General features: G+C 36.0%; 1 protein-coding gene across 29 annotated transcripts in view; it reads left to right on the top strand.

The window, feature by feature from the left end:
• msn (serine/threonine-protein kinase msn) overlaps positions 1-25181 on the top strand; it is a 289523-nt gene that overhangs the window by 252146 nt on the left and 12196 nt on the right. For all 29 annotated transcript variants that reach the window (XM_067128891.1, XM_067128885.1, XM_067128876.1 and 26 more), the window contains 3 exons: positions 8440-8589; positions 9013-9123; positions 20461-20649. In XM_067128891.1, the coding sequence (XP_066984992.1) occupies positions 8440-8589; positions 9013-9123; positions 20461-20649 (450 nt within the window). The remainder of the gene's footprint in view (positions 1-8439; positions 8590-9012; positions 9124-20460; positions 20650-25181) is intronic.

Raw genomic sequence — 25181 nt, 5'->3', positions numbered from 1 at the left:
AAATCAATGCAGAAACTTTCAATTAAACATCCCACTGAAGAATCAAAAACCCATAAAATTAATCAAATCACAACCACATCAAATCAACCCTCAACAAGACCAAAGAATAAACCAAAAAATTCAAATCAAAATTTTATACCAGCACATCGGGGATCCAATATACCTATACCAGAAATTCCTAACAAAAATATTTCAACATCCAGTAATGGAAACATAATTGGGACCCAGAGATTAGAACCATTCCTTCAGCACTGAACATGATTTATCTTATGGATGTCAAGAGTCTTTCATCATTACGCATAATCGTTTACCTAACAAAATGAAAATATAACCTGAAATTTCATAAATAACTTTACTAGGTACCGAAAATGCCCTTTAACATTCCATCAAGATGGCGAACTAAGCTCAGAATCCTTAAAACTAAAGAAAAACATGATCAAAACTCAAATAGATTTGCTAATAAGGAAATATGAAGAAGAACCAATCAATGCATCAGATATTCAGTAATGAAACCTAGCTACAAAGAAACCACAAAGCAACGCAAACTCCCTTAAAATGTTACGGGATATAGCTAAATCATCAATTAACTTACAAAATCTAATGCCAATCCTACCAAACAATGACCAATAAAATAATTCAGTGGAACATGAATGGATTTTCTACTCGGTTTCGGCTAGGTGAAATCCAGAGAATACTAAAGGAACATAAACCTGTTTGCATATGTCTAGAGCATATTGGTACAGCTCCTAAAAACTTTAGAAACTATAAATTAGCTTGCCACTCACCAATAGCGGATGGCAAGCTAGGAACAGCTATATATGTTGATAACGATTCAACTTATGAACCCTTAAATATTACAGCACTGTCATATCAAATAACTGCAATCAAATTAAACTATCTCTTTCCCAAATCTATATAATCAGTCAAATTTTAACTCTATCTTTAGTGATTTACCTTAAATACTAAATAATGTAAATGGCCCCCTACTAATAGTAGGCGACTTTAATGCCCATAATCCATTGTGGGACAGCACACATGCTAGCAACTTGGCCGGCTCAAACATTGAGATTTGCATAAATGTTCAGAATTTACATTGCCTGAATGAAAGTGATTCACCAACGTACTTTTCAAAAACTCATTTAACCTTCTCATCAATAGACATTTCATTATGCTCACTGGAATTAATTGAAAAACTGGAATGGAATGTCCTAGACGACTCATATATTAGTGATCACTTTCCAATTGTTTTGAATTATTTGAACAACCAAAAACAATCATTTCCCATAACATATAAAGCTAACTGGGATAAATGCAATTTACAAACTAGAAATATCCCTCCCTTCCCATTAAATCAAAACAATTATGTCACAAATGATTTCTTTTCCAGTTTTGTAATCAGTGCTGCAGATAAATGCATCCCCAAAACTTCTTCAACCCCTAATATATCCCCCATTTCATGGTGATCTAATAATTTCTCTCTCTTAAATCAAACCAAACACACTCTGGCACGTAATTTGAGTAGACTAAAGTCTAGATTAAACACCCTTAATAAAGGCCCTTGTAATATAAACAAACTAAACAAGATAATAGTTATAAGTATAAATATTGATCACATTAAACCACTTTACAATAAATATAATGCAAAATTTCGAAAAACGATATTCGAAAAAGCTCAGTCGTGGAAAAATTATATTTCGGAGTTGTCACCAAATGCTTCAATTAAGGAAAATATGGCATAAAATCCGTAAAATCAATGGTAAACATGTAAGACCACCTAGAAGCCCAATACTATATAATGGCAAACTGAATCATAACCTACAAGATATTTCAAATATATTAGCCAAACATATAGAAGATATTAGTGCTTATTCTAATTTAGATGAACACTTCAAAAGAATTAGAACAGAAAAAATAAATCATACACTTAATTTTGAAACTGATGAGGACCTTCATTATAACCAAGAATTCAATATGAATGAACTTAATTTTGCCCTAAAATCATGTCGATCATCAGCTCTGGGTCATGATATGATTTCTTTTGAAATGACCCTGAATTTAGCAACACTAGCTAAAGAATTCTTATTAAAATTATATAATAACATATGGCTAACGCATGTCTTCCCAACTAAGTGGAGACATGCAATAATCATACCCATAAGTAAACCAGGAAAAGACCCTAGAAACCCCACTACTTATAGGCCAATATCTCTAACAAGTTGCTTGTGCAAACTGTTGGAGAAAATTGGTTAGTTTGAGATTAACAAGTGTCATAAAACATTCAATTTTATCACCTACCCAATCAGGATCAATAGCTGGTAGATCTACACTAGACCCGGTAACTCAAATAGAAGATCATATTAAAAAAGGATTTGAAAAGAAGAAGCTGACAGTGGCTATTTTTTTTATATAGAAAACCATATGATACCACATGGAGATATGTACAATATTATGCACAAACTGCATAAATCTGATATTCAAGGTCACCTTCCAATATTTATCAATAATTTTTTAACAAATCGTACATTTCAAGTACGCATAGAAAATACATATTCAGATTGCTACATACAAGAGGAGGGTATCCCCCTAGGCAGTGTTTTGAGCTGCATCTTATTTGCCCTGGCAGTAGATATTACTATGAACCTGCCTGAGGGTGTACAAAATATTTTGTATGTGGATGATTTTGTAATATATTATTCAAGTTATTCTTTGAGACATGCTCAAAGAATACTTAATATAGCAATAAATAATATAACCACTAGGACCAACTCCGTAGGCGTCAAGTTGTCAGTAAATAAAACAAATGGCATTGTCTTCTACAAAGACAAAAGATGGTTGAAACAACAAACATTAAGTTATATCTTTATAATGAAGAGATAAACATGTGCAATAGTGTTAAATATTTGGGTATAATTTTTGATCAACATTTAAATTGGAAAGATCATGTCAAACATATCAAAGCCAAAGGATCTAAAGCCCTTACATTATTAAAGAAAATCTCATACACCAAATGGGGTGCAGGACGAGATACAATGTTAATGTTGTACAATGCAACAGTACTATCAATTATAAATTATAGCTGACCAATTTATTCAACTGCCTCAGAAACAACTCTAAAATCTCTAGATGCTTTACATCACGAGGGAGTGCGTATATGTACAGGAGCATTCCGCTTTTCTCCAACTGTCTCTGTCCTAGCAGAAGCAGGTCCACTGCCTCTAAAATATTACAAAGATCTAATTACTTTAAGAAGAGGCTTATCCCTTCAAGCAGGCACAACTCCTGTATCAAATAAATTTCTCAATCAAAATACAAATAATAACCCAAATCAAAACTCATTTACTAAAAAGACTAATCATCTATTGAATTTACATAACATGATACCCAAATTTACCCAGGAAATAAATCTGATCACACCATGGACACTAAAAAGGGCAAAAATATGCACATATTTATCATATCTTTCAAAGAAATATGTTCAACACAGAAATGTACCATCAACATGCCATGGAACACATAAGACGGAAGGGTAATCCCTTCATAATCTACACAGATAGATCCAAAAATGAAGCTGGAGTGGGCTCATCAGCCTATTCAAGTGATAAAACCATCCAAATGGGCCTTCCTCTAATATCATCAGTATTTACAGCTGAATTAACAGCCATACAATTGGCTCTCAAGATTATAACAAAAAAGGAATTCCTTCAGCACTGATATTGAGCGACTCAAGAAGTGCAATTGAAGCAGTAGGATCATTTAAATCAAATAATCGCCTTGTCCAAAATATCCAATGGGAAATTCATCATTTAATTACAAACGGCCTTCAAGTTCAAATTTGTTGGATCCCAGCCCATGTAGGCATTGAGGGTAATGAGAAAGCAGATAAAGCTGCTAAATTAGCTTGTACAATCCCCCCCAACTACTACGAAAGCCCCTAAACCTTTAATTTATAGGGATTGGCAAAATGATTAGACAAATATACACCCTCAAAACAAACTAAAACAAATTAAGAATGAAGTTAAAAAAAGTGGCATTCTTCTACCCAAAAGCAAAGAATTAATAAAGTAATTTTAACAAGACTCAGAATAGGACATTCCAGACTCACGCATGGTCATCTGATGTCAACTCCGCACACAAATCCAATAACTTGTGAAAGATGTAACATCCCAATAACAATCAAACGTATCTTGATTGACTGTCCCAGATGGCATCATGAAAGAAGTACTTATTTACAAATTAAATCAATAAAGAATACTCTAGCAGAAGGTAATAACTTTTCAATTAATAATATCATTTTCCTCTTAAACAAAATTAAATTGATAAATAAAGTATAATCTCCCCCTTTTTTCCTCCCTTTGTTTTTCTTTTTTTTTTTTTTTCCTCTTGATTTTTTATTTTATTTTAATTTTTCCCCTCCTTTTTTATATTTATTTATTTAATTACTTAATTTTTTATGTACTCTTTCCCCCCTTCTTTTTCCAGCCCGATAAGAACCCTAAAAGGGTTCAGAGGTCTGGTTAAACAAATCATTTGTAACTAACTAACAAAAAATCTGGTTAATGACATCGTTAGCCAAGTGCTGTAAAACCGGAACACCATTAACCGACACTGCCAATTAGCGAGGATTGCCTGTATATCCTGCATTTTATGCATTTTATGCAATGCTACACTTATGAAACAACTGTATGTTCCTTTTTGTCAACTGATAACCCTTCTCCCCAACCCCTCAGCTCCTGTTGACAACATCTACATAGATGTAAAGATGAAAATTCTTTTTTATGAATTTAAAACTTATTTGTGTGTTTTTGTTGATTTTGGCTGCATTTTAAAACCAAAAACAAAAAGTTCTTTTTTTTATTTCCATTGCTTTACATCAGCTGATGTCGCTGTTTACATATCAAGAATACAGTATATTCATATGCCAACTCACTCCATACTTACTCTCACACATTACTGTAGGCACATTATTTTACAAATTAGCTAGACATCAGGAGAAAATGCTTTTAGAGGATATTGTATTTTTTCTTAACTTCAAGTGCATTTTAACAGCCAGTAATTGGGAGTTGTTCTTATTCCAATTGTTGTCAGTTAGCTGATCTCTCTGTTGACCATCATCATCATCATCATCCAGGTGCCATATCCCAAGGACGTCGGCAATCATGGCTTGCCACTCCTCTCTATTTCCGGCTCTCTGCAGCAACTGAGCTGCAGACATTCTTCCTCCAGTCATTCTCACCAATCCATCCATATATGTTTGTCTAGGTCTTCCTCTCGGCCTCCTTCCATTGATTTTACCAGTGAGAGAGAGATGTTCTAGTTCTTATCTTCTCACTATGTGACCCACAAACTGCATTTGTCTACCTCTTACTGAAGCCAAAAGTTCTCTCTCAGCGCCTACTCTCTCTAATGCTTCATTAGTTTTCCTTTCTGTCCATGATATTTTCAGCATCCTTCTCCAAAACCACATTTCTGCAGCCTGTAACCTCTCCTCGTCTGCCTTCCTCAAGGTCCAAGTTTCACAGCCATACAACAATACAGACCAAACAAAACATTTCACAAACCTCCTCCTTAGATTCATAGATATTTTCGAGTTGGTGACTAATTTCTTGATCTTACCAAATGCATCTTTTGCCATGGATATTCTCTTCCTGATCTCTTTTGCATTTTCCATCACTTGTGACAATGCATCCTTGTTGACCACTGCCAAGAAAATGCATAACCCTCAGTAAGAGGGGAAAAATTGGGAATTCACAAGTAGAATTTAGTACTGTACCTAAATATTTAAATATGCATTGAAAAAAATAATTTATTGGTATTTTGCTGTGTTATATCAATATTAATACAGGCAGTCCCCGGTTATCGGGGTGGTTCTGTTCCGACAGTGTGACGATAAGTGAAAATTGCCGATAACCGAAAATTGGCAATTTTCAGCGCTTATCGGCACCTCTGTTAGGTATGTTTTGGTGCCAATACCTGATTATCAGTGCCGATAAGCAGAAATGGGAAGGAGGACTGATAAAAGTAGACAAAGACCCAGAAATATACAGGGACAGGAGAATGAAAAACAGAAAAGAGGAATGGCACAACAAACCAATGTACGGACAGTACTTGAGACAGACAAAAGAACTGGCCAGCGATGAAACATGGCAATGGCTACGGAGGGGAGAACTCAAGAAGGAAACAGAAGGAATGCTAACAGTGGTGCAAGATCGGCCCTAAGAACCAGGTATGTCCAAAGAACAGTAGATGGAAATAACATCTCACCCATGTGCAGGAAGTGCAATATGAAATACGAGACCATAAACCACATAGCAAGTGATTGTCCGGCGCTTGCACAGAACCAGTACAAAAAGAGGCATGATTTAGTAGCAAAAGCCCTCCACTGGAGCTTGTGCAAGAAACACCAGCTAGCTTGCAGTAATAAGTGGTATGAACACCAACCTGAGGGAGTGATAGAAAACAATCAGGCAAAGACCCTCTGGGACTAAGGTATCAGAACAGATAGGGTGATACGTGCCAATAGACTAGACGTGACGTTGACTGACAAAATCAAGAAGAAAGTATCACTCATTGATGTTGCAGTACCATGGGACACCAGAGTAGATGAGAAAGAGAGAAAATTGATAAGTATCAAGACCTGAAAATCGAAATAAGAAGGATATGGAATATGCCAGTGGAAATTGTAACCATAATCATAGGAACACTAGGCACGATCCCAAGATCCCTGAAAATGAATCTGAAAAAACTAGATGCCGAAGTAGCTCCAGGACTCGTGGAAAAGTGTGTTGCGAGAAACAGCGCACATAATGAGAAAAGTAATGGACTCCTAAGGAGGCAGGATGCAACCCAGAACCCCACACTATAAAAAAAAAAACCCAGTCAAATAGGGTGACTGTGATAGACCAGAAAAAAATAATAATAATAATAATGCAGTGAACCCCCGCCTACTTGCAGTTCTGGATTCTTGGCTTCACCTATTTGCAGATTTCTCTGTGGAACACATATACATATTATTCATAGAAAATTCACCTATTTGTGGTGTTTTTTTCATAGAGAAATATTCACAGATTACTGTATTTTCATATTTTCATGACTAAATGCACTTTTTGTGATAAAACTATCAAAATATTCAGGGATAAGCATATTTAGAGGGTTTTTTGGTGTTATAAGCATTTTAGAGGGGTTTTAAGTATTCGCCGATTTGAGCTATTCGCAGGGGTTAGTGGTATGCATCCCCCATGAATACAGGGGTCGACTGTAATAGTTTGAAATATGATCACGTAGATTAGTAATATTCACTTAATATGGACTTATAGTAAACAGAAACCTGCAGGGCAGGTTTTATAAATCAGTAAATGGTTCAGTGTTGTTCAAGTTGATATTTAAACAGTTTACAGTGAAGTGGAGTAAAACTGGTCTTCATGGTGCTCTTGGTTACACCAATCCTTTCTGGTAAAGATCTTCAGCATAAACCAGTAGTCACGTTTAATGTTGAGATATATGGCATGAATAGTCCAATGTCCTGTTTTTGATTACTTCCTCTTTATTCATGACTACTGCATTTTGAAAACTAGACTTGATCTATTCCTGATAATATATTTTGTCTCCTACCAACAATATCTGAGGTTTACATTGGTATGTTTGTCCATCCATCCATTTGATATTTTACCATCCATCCAATATGTTAGTATCTCATGCATAATATGGTTCAAAGTAGATCACTTTGCATAAATGTACATGAAAGTAAAGTGCCTAATTTTTTGTTTGTCCATCTGTTCTGCCAGTATGTTTGTCTTGCCTTGTTTTGTAAGGAATATGTCAGAATAGAAAATACGGCTGTAAATTCCTTGATACAATATTGCAGACACCTTTGATTACAAGCTTTGACCTTGAAGCAGTGGAACCTTCGTAGGTTTATGTTGGGTAAGGATTCTTCATTTATGAAACCCGTTGAGATGTGAACAAGGTTTGTGACTTTGTGACCTTGACCATGGCTGTCATAAAAATTGCTGCCTTTACAGGTATTGGTGTTTTGCGAATATATCTTGTTGGGAGAAAATAATCAGTTTTTTTTATCTTAGTTGGGAGAAAATAATAAGTTTTTTTTTTTTTATCTTCGAAGGAACCATAATAGTGTCTTAAACATTTCAACAATCATAATATTTTTAAAGAGGAATGGTTAGTGGTTGGTAGGACATATATTGCTTAAAAAAAACTCTGTAGAATGCTTGTTACCCACTTTTGGTGATGTGGGTTAAAATACAGTAGCATATTGGATTATGTTTGATGTCAATGATTTTTAAATCACTAATAATCCTGATAATTCAAGAATTAATAATTTCTCTTTATGAGTTTTAGTTTTCAAATAGCCGACTTTTATTTATCCATAGAAAGAATAAAAGAATAAATGACTTCATAGAGTATCACTGCTTTTCATTACAGAGTTTTGGTGACTTAGTACAGAAACCTTGTTTAGTGGATCTAACTGTAGAGGAAGGTTCACGTTTGAAAGTGGTCTATGGTTCCACTCAGGGTTTCCATGCAGTAGATGTTGACTCTGGTCAGGTTTATGACATTTATCTTCCAAAACATGTAAGTGCTGAATTTCATAGTATTTAATGTCATTTTTATTTCCTTGCACATGCAAAATGTTTGGACCGCTTGGCTAGAATTTAAAATGATTAGTACTTACCTATTTCAAAAATAATTTCTTAATATTAAAATAACCCAGTTGTACATATATTTTGGAGCAACCTTGTGAGAAAGAAGTTTCAACCTCAGTGGTCTAGTTAAGCTAATGAACAGCAATAGTAATACTGTATACACACAAATACAGTACTGTATACAAGTAAAGTTCAGAAAGGCTTCATTGAGTCACAGAATTATTTACTATTGTTCAGGTTTGATTAGTTCATGGGATTCTTTAATCACTTGACAGCAAATAATTGTGATCAAATTATTTAATATTTTTCATAAACTACTTTTTATATCATACTGACACTGCTCATATTTCAGATCCAGGGTAATATTACACCACACACTATAGTGACGCTACCTAATAGTAATGGTCTTCAGTTACTCATTTGTTACGACAATGAAGGTGTATATGTAAATACTTATGGAAGGGTAAGTACTAATTGAAAGTGTTTGAGTGGAAATGGCTAAATTTGTGGTTTGATAAGGAAAAGTAAAAATGTTTGAAAGTTAGCTGTGGTTCTAATAATACAAGATTTATTGAAAATGAATGCACATTGACTTTGGCAGGTGGATGGTTCCATAGAACAGTTTGTAAGTCATAACCTGTGTGTGTTAGAATTTAATCCCATTGTGAGTGGCACATACAACAAAATAGCAAGTTACGCAGAAGAATGAACTACATTATGTAAAGAGATGATGATGTATGTGGCAATCATATTGAATTGTTCAAGTACTGAAAATGATTATATTATAGTATAATAGTGTACAGTGATCCCTCGTCTATCATGGATAATGGGGGCCAGAACCCCCAACGATAAGTGAAATTCCTTAGTAGCATTGGCCCCTCCCTAGGGAGGCATATAGTGTATATACATGGTATATATTTAAAGGCTTTACTGTATAGCCTTTCCACACTGTTATAAACACTTCCTATGCACTTAAACACTGTATTACTATTTTGATCTCCTATCACAGTAATATGCATAAAAAAAGATCGTCCCATATTTGTAATGTTTACGTTCTGAGAATCAGCTGACTGAAGCTGCTCACTACTAATGAAAGAATTAGGAAAATAATTTTTAGTTGCCAAAAGAGACAAATTTATCAATGAAATTATTTTTAATTCTGTACATAAAAGATTTTGAAAGTAATTCATAGAGAGAGAGAGAGAGAGAGAGAGAGAGAGAGAGAGAGAGAGAGAGAGAGAGAGAGAGAGAGAGAGAGAGATGGAGAGCACAGTAGCTTGGGACGAGACTAAGTCTTGACAAGCTGGTGATGAGAGAGTATACAGTATCCTTGAGTTGCTTATGTATGAAATTCGGATTTTAATTATTTTTACAGTGATTTAAGATGAAACATCAACAGTGATAAGATATTCTCTTATGTACCACTCACGTGCCTTGTCCGAGTGCCTGTATTACTATTTTGATCTCCTATCACAGTAATATGCATAAAAAAAGATCGTCCCATATTTGTAATGTTTACGTTTGAGAATCAGCTGACTGAAGCTGCTCACTACTAACGAAAAGAATTAGGAAAATAATTTTTAGTTGCTAAAAGAAACAAATTTGTCAATGAAATTATTTTTAATTCTGTACATAAAAGTTTATGATACAGTAATTCATATTTCATTGAGAGAGAGAGAGAGAGAGAGAGAGAGAGAGAGATGGTGTGTTGACAAGCTGGTGATGAGACAGCCTTGAGTTGCTTATGTATGAAATTCGGTTATTTTACAGGAAGATGAAACATCAACAGTATAAGATATCCTTGTACCACTCACGTGCCTTGTCTGAGTGCCTGCTATTTTGACTCCTATCACAGTAATATGAAAAAAAAGATCGTAATGATTTTAATTATTTTACTAACAGTGAAAATAATTTTTATTTGCTAAATGAAACAAATCAATGAAATGATAAGATATACAGTAATCTTATGTACCACTCAGATGCCTTGTCCTGTACAGCACAGTAGCCTGTATACAGTATCCTTGAGTTGCTTACGTATGAAATTCGGATTTTAATTATTTTACAGTGATTTAAGATGAAACATCAACAGTGATAAGATATTCTCAGTCCACTCACATGCCTTGTCCGAGTGCCTGTCTATAATAAGCTTCCAGTCCTTTTTTTCGTTCTTCTCGTAACATGATGAAACATCGCTGTTTTCCCGCAATATGGCTGCCGATATGGTGGTACTTTTTTAATTTTAATTTTTCGATGAATATTTCTGAAAAATCCACGATGCAGTGAAGCATCTTTTGTTTAAATTCATTTTGTACTGAATTATATGTCATAATGCAATGAACCAACAGTACTAGCAGATATTAATAATTATTAATGGAATTAATGAAATATTTGGGTCTTCATATATCGCGACTATTTTTGAAATTTCCGGAAAATCCGCTATATATTTTCTCTTATAATATACATACGTAATGGAAAAAATCCGCGAAGTCATGAATCCGCGATAGTTGAACCGCGAAGTAGCGAGGGTTCACTGTACATTTAAGTAGCATTGCTCAACATTAATGTTGGCTGGGTCATGTGGAAAATGAAGATAATATAGTACATTTAAGTAGCATTGCTCAACATTAATGTTGGCTGGGTCATGTGGAAGATGAAGATAGCAGTGGCTGAACATTGTAGATTTTAGAATCAGTTATATTGGGGTAAGGCAAAGCTAAGATGGTAGTATTGGTAGTGGAACAATTAACAGATGGCAGCTCAAATGATGTTTCAGTGCTAGTGCTACATCTTATAATAACTTTTTTGGGAGGAACTTTTCAAAAGAAGCATAATTGTTGCTCTCATTTTGTTATAACCTCATTTTCACAGAGTGCTAATTTTGGAAAATATAAAAAAACAGGAAAAATTGGGTTCCTGTCCCTCAACAATTTTTAAAAATTTATAAAGCGAGAGCACAGATTCTTAATTCTTTTTCACTGCACAACCTTTTGTTCAACTTAGTTTGTCAGCAGCTTTACGCTTTTGAAACTCGTATGTCAAAGTGACTTTTGCTGCTTGCAAACAAGTACTTATTTGTTACTTCCTTGTAACATGACTACCAAATTCTTTACGATAATATCTAATATGGTAATATCACACCTTGCATCATTAAGTTGTTCCAGGACTTACAATTAATGTTGAATAAACCCTTTATGAAAAATGTAAATACCCCATAAACCCCATAACATTGTTTGTATAAATCATTTGATAGTTCAACATTTTTACTGTTTTTAATAAATTTATACATGTAATTTTAAAAAATGTAAAGAATGTAAACAATAATCAAGTGAACTCACTGGTAAACCTACTCTACAAGACACAGCCCTTTTTACATCTGTAAATACAAGGTCAAGATGGTTGCCAGACTGGTGTGTGAGTTCATATATGAACTCCTAACAACCAGAATTAGTGGAGAAATGTAGTGCAGTAACACCATGATTATCTTTGGCAGTAACTGAGCTCAGCCATTCAGTGTGATGAGCATTGTATTCAACAGCAAAAGTGAAACAAGCCTTGGAGTTGGCTTCCTGAACTGCTGCCATGTTGGTAAACAAGCAGCCATAAAGTCATCAAAACCTGGGTTCCCATATCTAAAGATTTATCAGTCTTCCACAGACTTTAACCACTTGTTTCATGACATCTACACTTATGCAGTGCCCTAGAAATGTGAAGAAACCCTCTCTAATATACAGAGCCATTCCACAGGTCCTAGGAATGGTATTACACTTTACTAAAATGGGTTTCTTAAACTCTGGAATCAACAATTCTGAAATATGTTGCAAGTGAGAGACAAGTGTTTCAGAACAAAGGAAGATATTCTTATATAATCCAGAGACATTGCTGTATATAATGTGACATTTCTGTGATCAGTTCTGTGGACCAGGATCAAGTATCAGTATTGCCAGAAATACTGTAAGCAACAATGTATAAAACAGGCGTAAAGGAATATTTACAAACTTAACAAAAATAATAACGGAAACAGTACATACATGTAAAAACAATACTGAAAAGTGTATGCACATGGAAAGACAAAATTTTAGCTGAATGAAACTGGTCAACTTGGAGGAGCCAGCACACCCAGCAAGGACAAATACATCTCCAGATTTGCTAGACAATGAAGATAGGACAGTAATTGTGGTTTTTAAAATGAGTTCGTGGGCAAAGATAAAGAAAAAGAAAATGGTAAAGGTAGGGCAGTCTCTTGCTAAACCACCAGGCATCCTAGGCCCATCTGCTAAGTCTGCCCTGCACACCATTTCAAAAACAAGAGCAAGAGGGAAACTGATGGAAAACTGTGTCTGAGTTTGCCCCCAAGCAAGGAAACTCTGGTCCAGACAGTGGAAGACCCTTGTACAAATCCTTGTCACCATTTTCTTTGCATTTTATCTTAGCCACATTATTTTCAAATAGTATGGCATGATGCCAAGTCACTAGCACTAAAACCAGCAGAACTTTCCTCAGACACATGGGAGACGTATTTTTAAGTCAGATTTAACGTAAACAAAACAGTGTTAATAACACAAATGCAAGCACATGTTTAGATACAATGCCAAGAAACAGCAGTGCCAAATAGCTATACCATGGAACTATTCTAGTTGAATGTCTAGTTAATAAGATAGTATTTTATATATTTAAACTTTTAAAATATTCCATACATATTTTTTAACATTTATATATGCCCGTACTGAGGTAGTGCCGTCAATGCACCTCACTCTGTGAACTGAGGCATTACTAGGGTTCTTCTCAGCGTCCCTTCTGCCTGTAACTGTAACCCCTTTAATTCGTTTTACTATACCTTCATTCTTATATTCTTTCTTCCATCTCGCAATCCACCCTCTCCTAACAATTGTTTCAACATTGTTTCCAATATTGAATGATCTCATAGGTCCCAGCACTTGGCCTTTGGCTTTTATTTTATCATTTTCAATGAAACTTACCAACTATTAAGATAGCTACTAAAACTGTCACCTTTGAGTGTTTGGAAAACCTGAAAAAATAAAGATAATTGGCTGAGATCCCATAAGACAGTTACTGTCTAGTCCACCTCCCCGCCCCAGATACCAGACAGAGGTCAGAATGTTTACCTTATATTCAGAAAAACTTTTGCCACCATTTTGAATGCAAGCATGGTATTTCAGAAGTTTGTTTTTTGACTGTTTTCTTATTAAAGTGGCTGCATTTCTTTTGTTTTTCCATCCCCTTAAAGATGCCAGCCACCAGCAGTATTAGAGATAGTCTTTTAGGTCATGCTTAACAGACAATTGTCATAATAGGACGTATTCCTTGAGTCATGTTTGGCATACTTTTTGTAATGAGTGCCAGGGAGTGACTTGCAAGGTAGATGACAGGCAGGTGTGTTGAGTGCGCATCTTGAACAAAAGAGGAATTGTAAACTTATGTATCACAAATGTAGGGAGTCTGATAGATTGCTTCAGCAACTTGTTAGGTCAGGATTTAAAACTACTGATATTCAGATTCCTTCTTCAACTCCCTCCCTTTCCTTCAAATCACTTCCTCCACCTAAAGTTTTTGCACTATATTTTGTTGCTCCCCAGTTGGCTCAGGAACCTCAAGTAGATGGTTTATTGCAGGATATGGGTTTCTTTTTTTACTTATTACACAAAATTTGATAGTTTATTGAAGATCAGAATTACTATGAATCCCCCAGTTTTACTTTGGGCAAGTTGAGACAGGTCTTCTCAACAGATTCTCTTCTTGTCACTGCCCCAGAATTCCTTTGGGAAATTCTTGATTGTTGTCTCCATCTTCTCAGACTACTCAACATCTCTAGCGTACTTCAGGAAGCAGAGAGGAACAAAGTCAAGTTCCATGTTCCAGTTAGCACAAAAACTTTTTTTGTGCACAGAAGCCAGGAGCATTGTAGGCTAGTGTCTTGGCAGATCAGGTAAGCATGAGAGGTCAGGTGTTAACAACTGAGTGGTCTCTTCACCCTCAAGTGTGTCAAGACCTGTGAAAATTGTGGGGGACTCCAATAGTGGACCTGTTTGCCATAGCTCTCAGTGCAAAGCTTCTGAACTATTTTGCCCCATTCCAAGACCCTTAGGTGTAGGCAGTCAGTGCGATGCTCCAAAGGTTGGCCCACTTGGGATGTTCATACCATTCCTCCTCGAGCAGTGATCATGGAAGTTCTGGAGTTGAGGGTATCCTAAAACACCAGAATGATTGGTAGCTTCATGGTGGCCTCAGAGGGAATGGTTTTCTGACCTCCCTTCATAGCCATCAGTATTCCCAGACTGCTCCCATTGAAGAAGGATCTGGTCAAGCAGGTTCCACCAAAACTCCATCTGCTTCAGCTAACTGCCTGGAGACTCGACTGTCTCTTACATGCTATAGGCTTTTCAAGAGCCTGTAGACGGTCAGTACCTAAGTCTAGATCTGCGTCGGTGACCCTGGTAGTTGTGACGCCAGATAACCCACAATTAATCAATCAGTTAATCAACCTAAGTCTAGAAGAGAATATACCAACTGTCTACATCGACAACAGTGAGTGGTTTACCACAAGTGGTGCCTTTCCAGGGGAATTTCTTGCATCCTTACCTCTATAGGTAATTTAATTAAGTTCTTCCAGACTTTTAGGTATGCTAAAGGCCTGTCAGTAAAGGCTATAAAAGGCTATAAGTCAGTGTTTTCTGTTCTTAGCCATGTTAACCTGCATATTTCTTATGATCTTGACCTGAAAGAAGCCATTTGATTATTTAAAGTTGAGGTTCCTTCAACTCCTAAGCATTCCCTTTCTTGGAACTTAGATGTAGTTCTTAATAGCCTATGAGGGAACCTTTGGACCTCCTGCTGTTGGTTCCTCTTAAATTTTCAACTATGAAGACACTTAAATGATAGCCAGACTGGTCAGTGAGCTGTAGGCATTTTTTCAAGAGGCAGGTTTTATGAGCGTTTCTACCTCATTTCAGAGCAAAGAGGGATTTTAAGGCAAAGGCTTTAACATGAGACTTATACAGTGCGTCCTCAACTTATAGCGCCACCAACTTACAGGGATTTGATCTTACGGTACTTTTTCAGTGCCATTAACGGCGTTTTACAGCGCTGTAACTTGATGCAACATTGAGTTGCGGCGCTTAAAGCGCCAATAATGGAGAAAAATCAACTTACGGCGGAAATCAGCTTACAGCGACACTGGAAAGGATCCCCCGCTGTAAGTCGAGGATGCACTGTACATTCCTGATTTATTGCCTTTGATAGGTATGAAAGAAGACACTTTTTCGACAGAGCATCCTGTGTATATGCGGACAGGCCTAATTAAACCCTTACGTAATAATTTACTAATTTGTTTTGTGCTGTTAGGAAGCAAAGTTTTCCTATGCCCAAGAATGAGGAAGCAAAGTTTTCCTATGCCCAAGAATGCAGTGTCTGTTTTTGTTAAATTCTTGGTTAAGGGAGTGCATGAAAACCTTGATCCAGCTCTTATTACTTTTACTTTAGGTAAAAATCCATGATGTACGTGCAGTTAGTACATCATTTAGCTTTCTCAAAAGACTTTCATTAGAAGAGTTAGTCAATGCAGCTGAGTGGAGGTCGCATCACCTTAAGGATGCAGAGATCATTAATGAAAATTGTAAAGCCCTAAGTGCTTTAGTTGTAATGGGAACAGTGGATTCCTAAGCCAGCAAAGAGAGTAAATATCCTTGTTAAGTCGTTGTGGGGAGCATGAAGGTACGCTGTTGTGTATAGGAGCGTATCTTTATAGGTGGTGATTTGTAGTTTGCTGTCATTTGTTCTTGCTGGACTGAGGCATAGGGTCCTTAATTAACTGTACTTCTTGAGAAGTAAAAAAAAAAATTAAAAACCTGTAAGGGTCCTTCCTGCAATTGTTTTTGAGGGTCCTACAGCCTTATGTGGATTCACTATTCTGACAGCATACTCTCCAGGAAGGATACCACAGAAGGTAAGGAATGTTTTAAGTTTCTCATCAGGAACTGTTAGTCTCAGGGCTTGGTGATTTTTATTTAGATTGCTGCACTAACCCACCTGCTTTACAATATGGTATTCACCTCTCTTTGTTGTTGGTAAGTTTAAGTGTAAATAATATAAGTTTTTATAAAAGAAAATTTAATTACTGACCAACTACAGTATTAAGTAACATCCCTCCCAGCCTCCCACTTAGTGGGTTTTCTTAAAAGTTTGACTGAATATAAGGTAAACATTCCAGCCTCACCTGGTGGGAGGTAAGTGAACTAGACAGCAACTGTCATATGGAATCTCAGCCCGTTATCTTTATTTTTTCACATTTGTTGAGCATGCGGATGTGAGTTTTAGTAGCTATGTTAATAGTTGGTATGTATTGAAATAATAAATTTTGCTATAAAAATGTGTATAATACAATATTACAGCATTGTGTGATTTGGCACTAAATTTGATTTTTGTTGTATAGCTTTTCATAAAGCTTGTCTATTTTTATTATTTAACAAAATCTCCTGGAATATGGAAAATACAGGCAGTCCCCTGTTAACGGGGGGCTCGGTTAACAGTGATCCGGTTTTATGGAGCTTGTCTAGCAACGAAAATCACCAATTTCTGCTTATCTGCGCAGAGAATTGGGTATTGGTGCCGCTACATACCAAACAGAGGCACCGATAACCCCCAAAAATCGCCGAAAAGGCGCTGAAAATTGCCGATTTTCAGTTATCATCACACCCTCAGAAACAGAACCCTGCTGATAACCAGGGACTGCCTGTACCAGAAGACAGAATTATGTAACTAGAGGATTTACTGTATTTATTTTTGTTGGTGTAAAGTAGCATTCATTGTGGTAGCTTTAATATTTTTCCTTTTACCACCTTGAATGTCGTATCCTTGGCAAACCTGATAAAGTCGGGGTCAAGAGGACCAAGATGGGGAGTTAATTACTTTCATACAACTGTTGTACCAAATTTGCATCACTTCCACCCAATATAGCCACCCTTGGCCATACTAGATATGCAGTTGATTTTGAGGGTCTTGGCCTTTTCTTTTGTAGGATTTACTACTACTCAGTATTCTTTGTTCCAGCTGTGACCAAATTGTGGATTGATATTCCCAGTTGTGTATTATAGAACTGAGCTGTTCAAACTGGAAGCATGTGTTTTCTTGTTGAGCACATGAGTTTCACTTCTTTATATAATTATTTTATCTCTAGTTTTTCTGCAATTTCTTTTGTATATTTTATTTTGTATGTCTTGAATATCTTTTTTACCTATGATGCTTCCTTGACTGGTGCCCTTGTGCATGTGGTATTTTGCTTTGCTTTGCATCTTAAGCAACGTTGAGGGTGGTACAGTAAGACTTCCAAGAGCATGTCATGGAAGGACATTCAAGAGTTGAAAGTGCCACAAGCCTCAGCTTGAAGAGTGCTGAAATCCTCAACAATTTCTTCATGAGAATTCTCCACCAAAAGAACTTTATTGTGAGATGTATTGAAAATTCTTTTGGGGGGGAAGGGCAGGGGATGATGATTGAAAAGAATATTGAGAGTATCTGTAGATCTTGAAATGCTAGAAAGGGCTGGACAGATGGCAAGTGAAGGAGAGCATCTTATCTTTCATGAAGGAGAAGAGTCATGAGCAATTGCTGATAGGTCTGGTAGCTGTGAAATGGTGAAGGTCCATTGGATAATCACGGATCTTTATGATGATGATTTGTTCTCAAGGAACTTCTCTGGTGATGCCAGGAGGTATGGCTATTCCTCGAGGACCAGTCTAGCTCACGGCCGTTAGACTGAGAACTATCCCTGCCATATTGAGGGAGAGTAGTTCTCTATAATAAAAGCTTACTGCTCTTGGTTTTGGAAAGAAAGAATGGTCCACATGTGTTTGTATCAGTGTGTCCAGACTTAAGGGATATGGACTAGCATCAACAATCACTGTAGTAAACGAGACAGTTGGACTCAGGAAACAAGGTCTAGGTGCTGGGAGAGGAATGTGTTCAAGACTTGGCGGCAGCACAGCTTGATGAATTTTGAATGAAGACAAGAGAGCCACATTCACATCACTAGAGGTCAAGTCTGGATGAGAACTCCTGTGCCAGACACAGCATGGAATGAGGAGCTTGTGGGTGATCCTAATGGTATCTGTTTGGCTCCATACTTAATGAAAACACCTATCATTATAGTTGATAAAGTAAGGCATAGCCCACAGATTACCCAAGCATACCGGTGCTGATAACTGTTGGAGTAGAGGTAGACATGGGTGGAGAACAGGCAGGCAGCAAAATCAGAAGCTGCATGGAATCCATCAGATGAGAAGCAGCATATGAGGAAGGCATGGAGTGACTGTGAATGCTGGGTTAATGAGTGCAGGGATACCATTATGAAGTATTTCTGACGTTTTCCACCTCTTCATCAAATCTTCCCCTCGTGTTTCAGAGAAAAACCCGAAGTTTAGACTTGACTTTGGTACTGCCCAACCTTGCCAGACCACCATCTCTGTCAGATACACCCTTTTCAGGTTTGACCTTGGAGACCATTTTTATTCAAATTTGTTCCCTTCAAGTGTGGAAGTCAGTTTTATGTTCTTTGAGAAGTTTTCCACTCCAGTCACTGGCTCTCACTTAGTCCCTCTTTTGCCCTGGAGTTTGTAGCCAAAACTCAGTCTTCTACCGGGGATGTTTCTGTTTCAGGTCTTTTTACTGTTCCTTCAACAGTTCAAGAGGACAGTCTTCTGTGTTTTTTGAGCATAGGGAATCGGTTTGCCCTCCCTCCTGTATGTTTCAACCTGTGCATTGTCAGGATTGGTGTTTAGGCAAAATTTGATTTCTTATTGGCTACTGTAAGTAACTATTCAGGCTAAATCTGCAGCTTCAGCAATTAGGACTAGGGCCAATGAGGTCCATGCTTTTTCATCTTCCATGACTTTTAAGTACAATTTGACACTGCTATCCCCAGGGTCGGCAACTGTCGTTGTCAAAACACACATGCTAAGTTATATCGTATTGATGTCACTCATAAGGCACAAGCTTTGCATGCTTGGAACCCAGTGTCACTGTGAGCCATGTACTTTCAGTGGGAAAGGGGCCAAGTCAGTTATATACCTCATCCTCATGACTTTTATCAGTGGTCTGGCACAATGAACAGGTGCAATATTTCTTGGGATTCCATGTCTTTAAGCCTCTTGTGCTTGTTGGGTGTCCTCTCGGTTCTTTTACAGCAGGCCCATTATTTATGGAAGTGCCCATCATTGGAAGATTCTTCCATTGCAGACTCCTTACTCATGGAAGCATTCCTTTTGGCCTTGTCCATGCCAGCTCCCCATTGTTTTTCCAGGGACTGAATTTTTGGCAGTTACATTTGCTTCTTGTGCTTTGCTCTCCGTCATAAATGGTGATTCAGGCTGTTTTATAATTGTTGAGCTTCTGTACCAGCAAACTGTATAAGTTAATATTTGTATGAATTAATATTTGTATATAAATTAAAATTTATACAAACTCATTAATCACTAAACTCTAGTAGCCTCCTTCCTTCCACTCACTCTTCAGTTGTGGATTTGGACATTAGAATGATTATTGGTAACTTAACCTTTGGGATCTGGGAGTTGGTAGAATTATTTATTGGTTATGTATCTGCAAGGATCTGGGGTGATTAGGCAAGTGTGCTGGAACAGGTTTTTGAAATACACCATTTTGTGCACCTGGGTGAATTTAGCATAGTTGAAGGCTATTTTATGATTCATGGGTTTGCTTAAAAACTAGATTTATTGTGATAACAATTTTAATGTTAATTTTCATGTGTTATTAACAATGACTATCTTTTTAGGTGACAAAGAACATGATGCTACAATGGGGAGAAATGCCTACATCTGTAGCATTCATCGGCACTGGTCAGATCATGGGCTGGGGTAATAAAGCCATAGAAATTCGTTCTGTAGAAACTGGTCACTTAGATGGAGTTTTTATGCACAAGAAGGCACAGAAGCTGAAATTTCTTTGTGAGCGTAATGATAAGGTAAGATGAAGTTTGTATTGAATTTGAACAATTACTGTTATCCATTTTCATGTGAGACAATGTGTTTCATGTAGGTTCTGTAAGTGGAATAGTTATTGAGATACCAGTTGTGATATACAGTATTTCCCAGTGCTGAATGACTTCATAGCCTTAGGCCTAAACTCTATATTCCATTCGTATACAGTACTTCAACTAGACTTCCATGGAGAGCCACCATTCTAAAATTTTCTTGTAACCAGTAATCCTTTCAGAAGTTCATGAAACATTTCAAATTGCTAAATGAAAACTTTATATCAGTAAATAGCTTCGCAAATTTTCATGTGTATTTTAGTCTAGGCAGTAGTGTTCATAGATTGGAAGTGCTTTTATCTTGAAATAATCAAAGTGATCATTTTAACCATCTCAGTATTAACAATATTATCTAGGGAAAGGTAGTACTGTTTGTCATTGAAGTAGATTTTGATTCATGGAGTGTGGCTTTGGTCAAAGATAAAACAAATTAGTAAAAGTTCTCATTGACTAGTTTTTTCAGTAATCATATTTAAGATGTTAACCCTCTAACGCCGAGCCTCTATTTACAAAAACGTCTCCCGTATGCCGGCAGCGTTCGGGAGTTAGCGCCAAGGGGAAAAAAGTTTTTTTTTTTTTCAAAAATCACAGCACGCTTTAGTGTTTAAGATTAAGAGTTCATTTTTGGCTCCTTTTTTTGTCATTGCCTGAAATTTAGTATGCAACCATCAGAAATGAAAAAATATCATTATCATATATAAATACTGAAATATATGACAGCACAAAAAATATTTTTCATATATAATTTTATACAAATCGCGCTGTGAGCAAAACGGTTAAAGCTAACGGGTTATTTTGTTTTTCTTTGTATTGTACACTAAATTGCGATGATTTTGGTGTATAACAAATTGTAAAACGATCAAAGCAACACAGAGAAAATGTTATCACAAAATGATGCATGAATTCGTAACGAGCGGACGTAAATAAATGTTTTTTTTTAAAATTCACCATAAATCGAAATATTGTGCTTGAGACTTCCCGTTTGTTGAAAAATGAAGCTAATTGATTGAGTATTACTAGACTGTAAGTGTTTTAGCTTACAATTGCAGTTTTCGACCATTTCGGTTGAGTTAAAGTTGACCGAAAGTCTAATTTTTTCTATTTATCGTGATTTATATGAAAATATTTCCAAACTGATAAAAGCTACAACCATGAGTTATTTTCTGTTGTATTGTACATGAAATTGCACACATTTTCATATATAAAACTTTATGTAACGACTAATATAAAACGGTGCAAACATTACGGCAACGTGACGAAAGAATTTCTGAGATGTTCGGCCGAGTTACCGCGCGGATGTAAGGAAAATGTTTTTTTCAAAAATTCACCATAAATCGAAATATTGTGCTAGAGACTTCCAATTTATTGCAAAATGAAGGTAAATGATTGAATATTACTAGAATGTAAGAGTTTAGCTTACAATTGCGTTTTTTGACCATTTCGGTCAAGTTAAAGTTGACCGAAGGTTGAAATTTTGGCAGTTATTGTGATTTATGTGAAAATATTTCAAAACTGATAAAAGCTACAACCGTGAGCTATTTTCTGTTGTATTCTACATGAAATTGCACACATTTTCATATATAAAAGTTTATGTAACGACTAATGTAAAACGATGCAAACATTACGACAACGTGACGAAAGAATTTCTGAGATGTTCGGCCGAGTTACCGCAAGGAAAAAGTTTTTTTTTTCAGAAATTCACCATAAATCGAAATATTGTGCTAGAGACTTCCAGTTTGTTGTAAAATGAAGGTACATGATTGAATATCACTAGAATGTAAGAGTTTTAGCTTATAATTGCGTTTTTTTACCATTTCAGTCGAGTTAAAGTTGACCAAAGGTTGAAATTTTGGCAGTTATCGTGATTTATATGAAAACATTTCAAAACTGATAAAAGCTACAACCATGAGTTATTTTCTGTTGTATTCTACATGAAATTGCGCACATTTCCATACATAAAACTTTATGTAACGACTAATATAAAATGGTGCAAACATTACGACAACGTGACGAAAGAATTTCTGGCGCGGACGTAAGGAAAATGTTTTTTTCAAAAATTCACCATAAATTGAAATACTGTGCTAGAGACTTCCAATTTGTTGCAAAACGAAGGTAAATGATTGAATATTACTAGAATGTAAGAGCTTTAGCTTACAATTTCGTTTTTTTACCATTTTGGTCGAGTCAAAGTCGACCGAAGGTTTAAATTTTGGCAGTTATCGTGGTTTATATGAAAATATTTCCAAACTGATAAAAGCTACAACCATCGGTTGTATTTTGCTGTATTTTACATGAAATTGTGCACATTTTCATATATAAAACTTTATGTAATGGCTAATATAAAACAGTGCAAAAATTACGACAAAATGACAAAAGAATTTCTGAAATTTTTCGGCCGAGTTACATGACGGGCGTAAGGAAAAAGTTTTTTCAAAAATTCACCATAAATCGAAATATTGTGCTAGAGACTTCCAATTTGTTGCAAAATGAAGGTAAATGATTGAATATTACTAGAATGTAAGAGTTTTAGCTTACAATTGCGTTTTTCGACCATTTCAGTCAAGTCAAAGTTGACCGAAGGTTGAAATTTTTTGTAGTCGACGTGCGGTACGTCCACTCGGCACCCAACAGACAATTTTAGTCGACGTATGATACGTCCAGTCGGCGTTTAAGGGTTAACACCATTTTTATATGTACAAGATTATATCTGCCATTATTAAGTAAAAATACACATCACCCCATCCTGTGTTATAGCTAACAGTTACTATTAATCAAAAGAGACATCCTAGTTGTTGCATTTTCTGGTGCTGAAGATGCTCCAACTGAGAAGACACCCCAATTTTGACTGGTAAAATTTTTGAAAAAGAAACAAAAATAGTGTGGCAATGCTCACAAGTCGAATGTGCTGAGCACAAACTTTCTTAAGACAGTGAAGTACTGAAACTGGCAGGTACAGCATATTGATTTTTGTAGTTTTTACTTCATTCATTTAAAAATACTTTTATGTTTTTCTAGTTCATTGATTTTAGTATTTAAATATGTCTGAAATGACATATCAGCAAACTGAAAACTTTAAGAGATTACAAATACTGTTCACAGCATAAACTTTCCAGAAGTGTCTCAGTGAGCGCAAATGGATGAGGTTATGCTGGTGAAGTATTTTAAGGCTTCAATAATATTGTACGTAGGCTCCACAGCATTTTTTTTTTAATCTCATAAAGGAAAAACTGTACACTCTAACAGGGATATCAGAAATATACAATAACATTTTATTACACAAATACACTTGGTTAAAATATGGCATGAACGTTACATCCCAAATGAAACAAAATATAGAGTAGATATTACAAATAAGGAAAAAATTTAATCTGCAGAGCCAGAAAATATTTTATACATTGTTACCCAGTTTGAAAAAATTTGAGTGTAAATTTCTGCAGAAATTATTATAAAGTGCTTTAGAAAATTTCTGCTATGATCATGATATTCTTGCTGTAGAACGGGTTACTGGTAAACTCTCTTAGCAAATGATGATGTGGCAAACCTGGAGGGTTTCTTATTTGCCTTAGAAAGTGTGCCAGCTCCACCTTGTTGACCAGTTGCTTTCAGCACTTTTTACAGTGACTTATGGTCAGGTTTATTTATGATTTCAATGAGTTTTTTAAATAAATAATATAGATACTGTTTATGATTTTGTTGTTTATTGTTCTGTTGATTTTTAGTATTTTGAGGTTGTTGTTATGAGTATTAATTAGTTTTGTTACTAATTTTATAATGTTAATTTTATCTTTTGGGGAACACTGAGTTGAACCTTGGAGCTGCTATTCATTACTAAAAAAAAAAAATCCAGTGTTCAGTACAGTACTTTACTCATGTATTCAAGGCTTGAGATAAACTTTTCATGATCTCCAGTTGCAGCCATAACTACAATATGATATTTTTATCTGAGACACTAGTAAGTAGTAACAAATCATAGGTTGAGTTTTTAATACTGGGGTGTGATTGCCCTGACTTAATTTATCGTAACATTCCCTATGCACAAGGTATGGATATACACTAAGTCTGGATGACCTATTGTCAGAAAAACGTGAAGAGTACAGGCAGTCCCTGGTTAAAGACGATCTGGTAGCAACGAAAATCGGCAATTTTCGGCTCCGAAAATTGCTGATTTCCACTTATTGGCGCCGATAATTGGGTATTGGTGCCAATACATACCTAACAGAGGCGTTGGTAACTGAAAGTCGGCACTTTTTGGTGCCGATAAACCCCGAAATTTGCTGGAAAAGCGCAAAAATTGCTGATTTTCGGTTAGTGGCACTTTTCGGTTATCACCACACCCTCGGAACGGAACCCCGCCGATAACCGAGGACTGCCTGTAGTTGCCATGAAGTTATATATTTTGTAGATTTTCAGTAAGTTCTACAATGTTTATGAATTTGATGTTTACCACATTACAAATATTGAAG

The sequence above is a fragment of the Macrobrachium rosenbergii genome, chromosome 27, assembly GCF_040412425.1.
Source record: "Macrobrachium rosenbergii isolate ZJJX-2024 chromosome 27, ASM4041242v1, whole genome shotgun sequence".
Lineage (NCBI taxonomy): Eukaryota > Metazoa > Arthropoda > Malacostraca > Decapoda > Palaemonidae > Macrobrachium > Macrobrachium rosenbergii.
The sequence above is the reverse complement of the archived record's forward strand: the minus strand, read 5'-3'. Positions and strand labels throughout refer to the sequence as shown.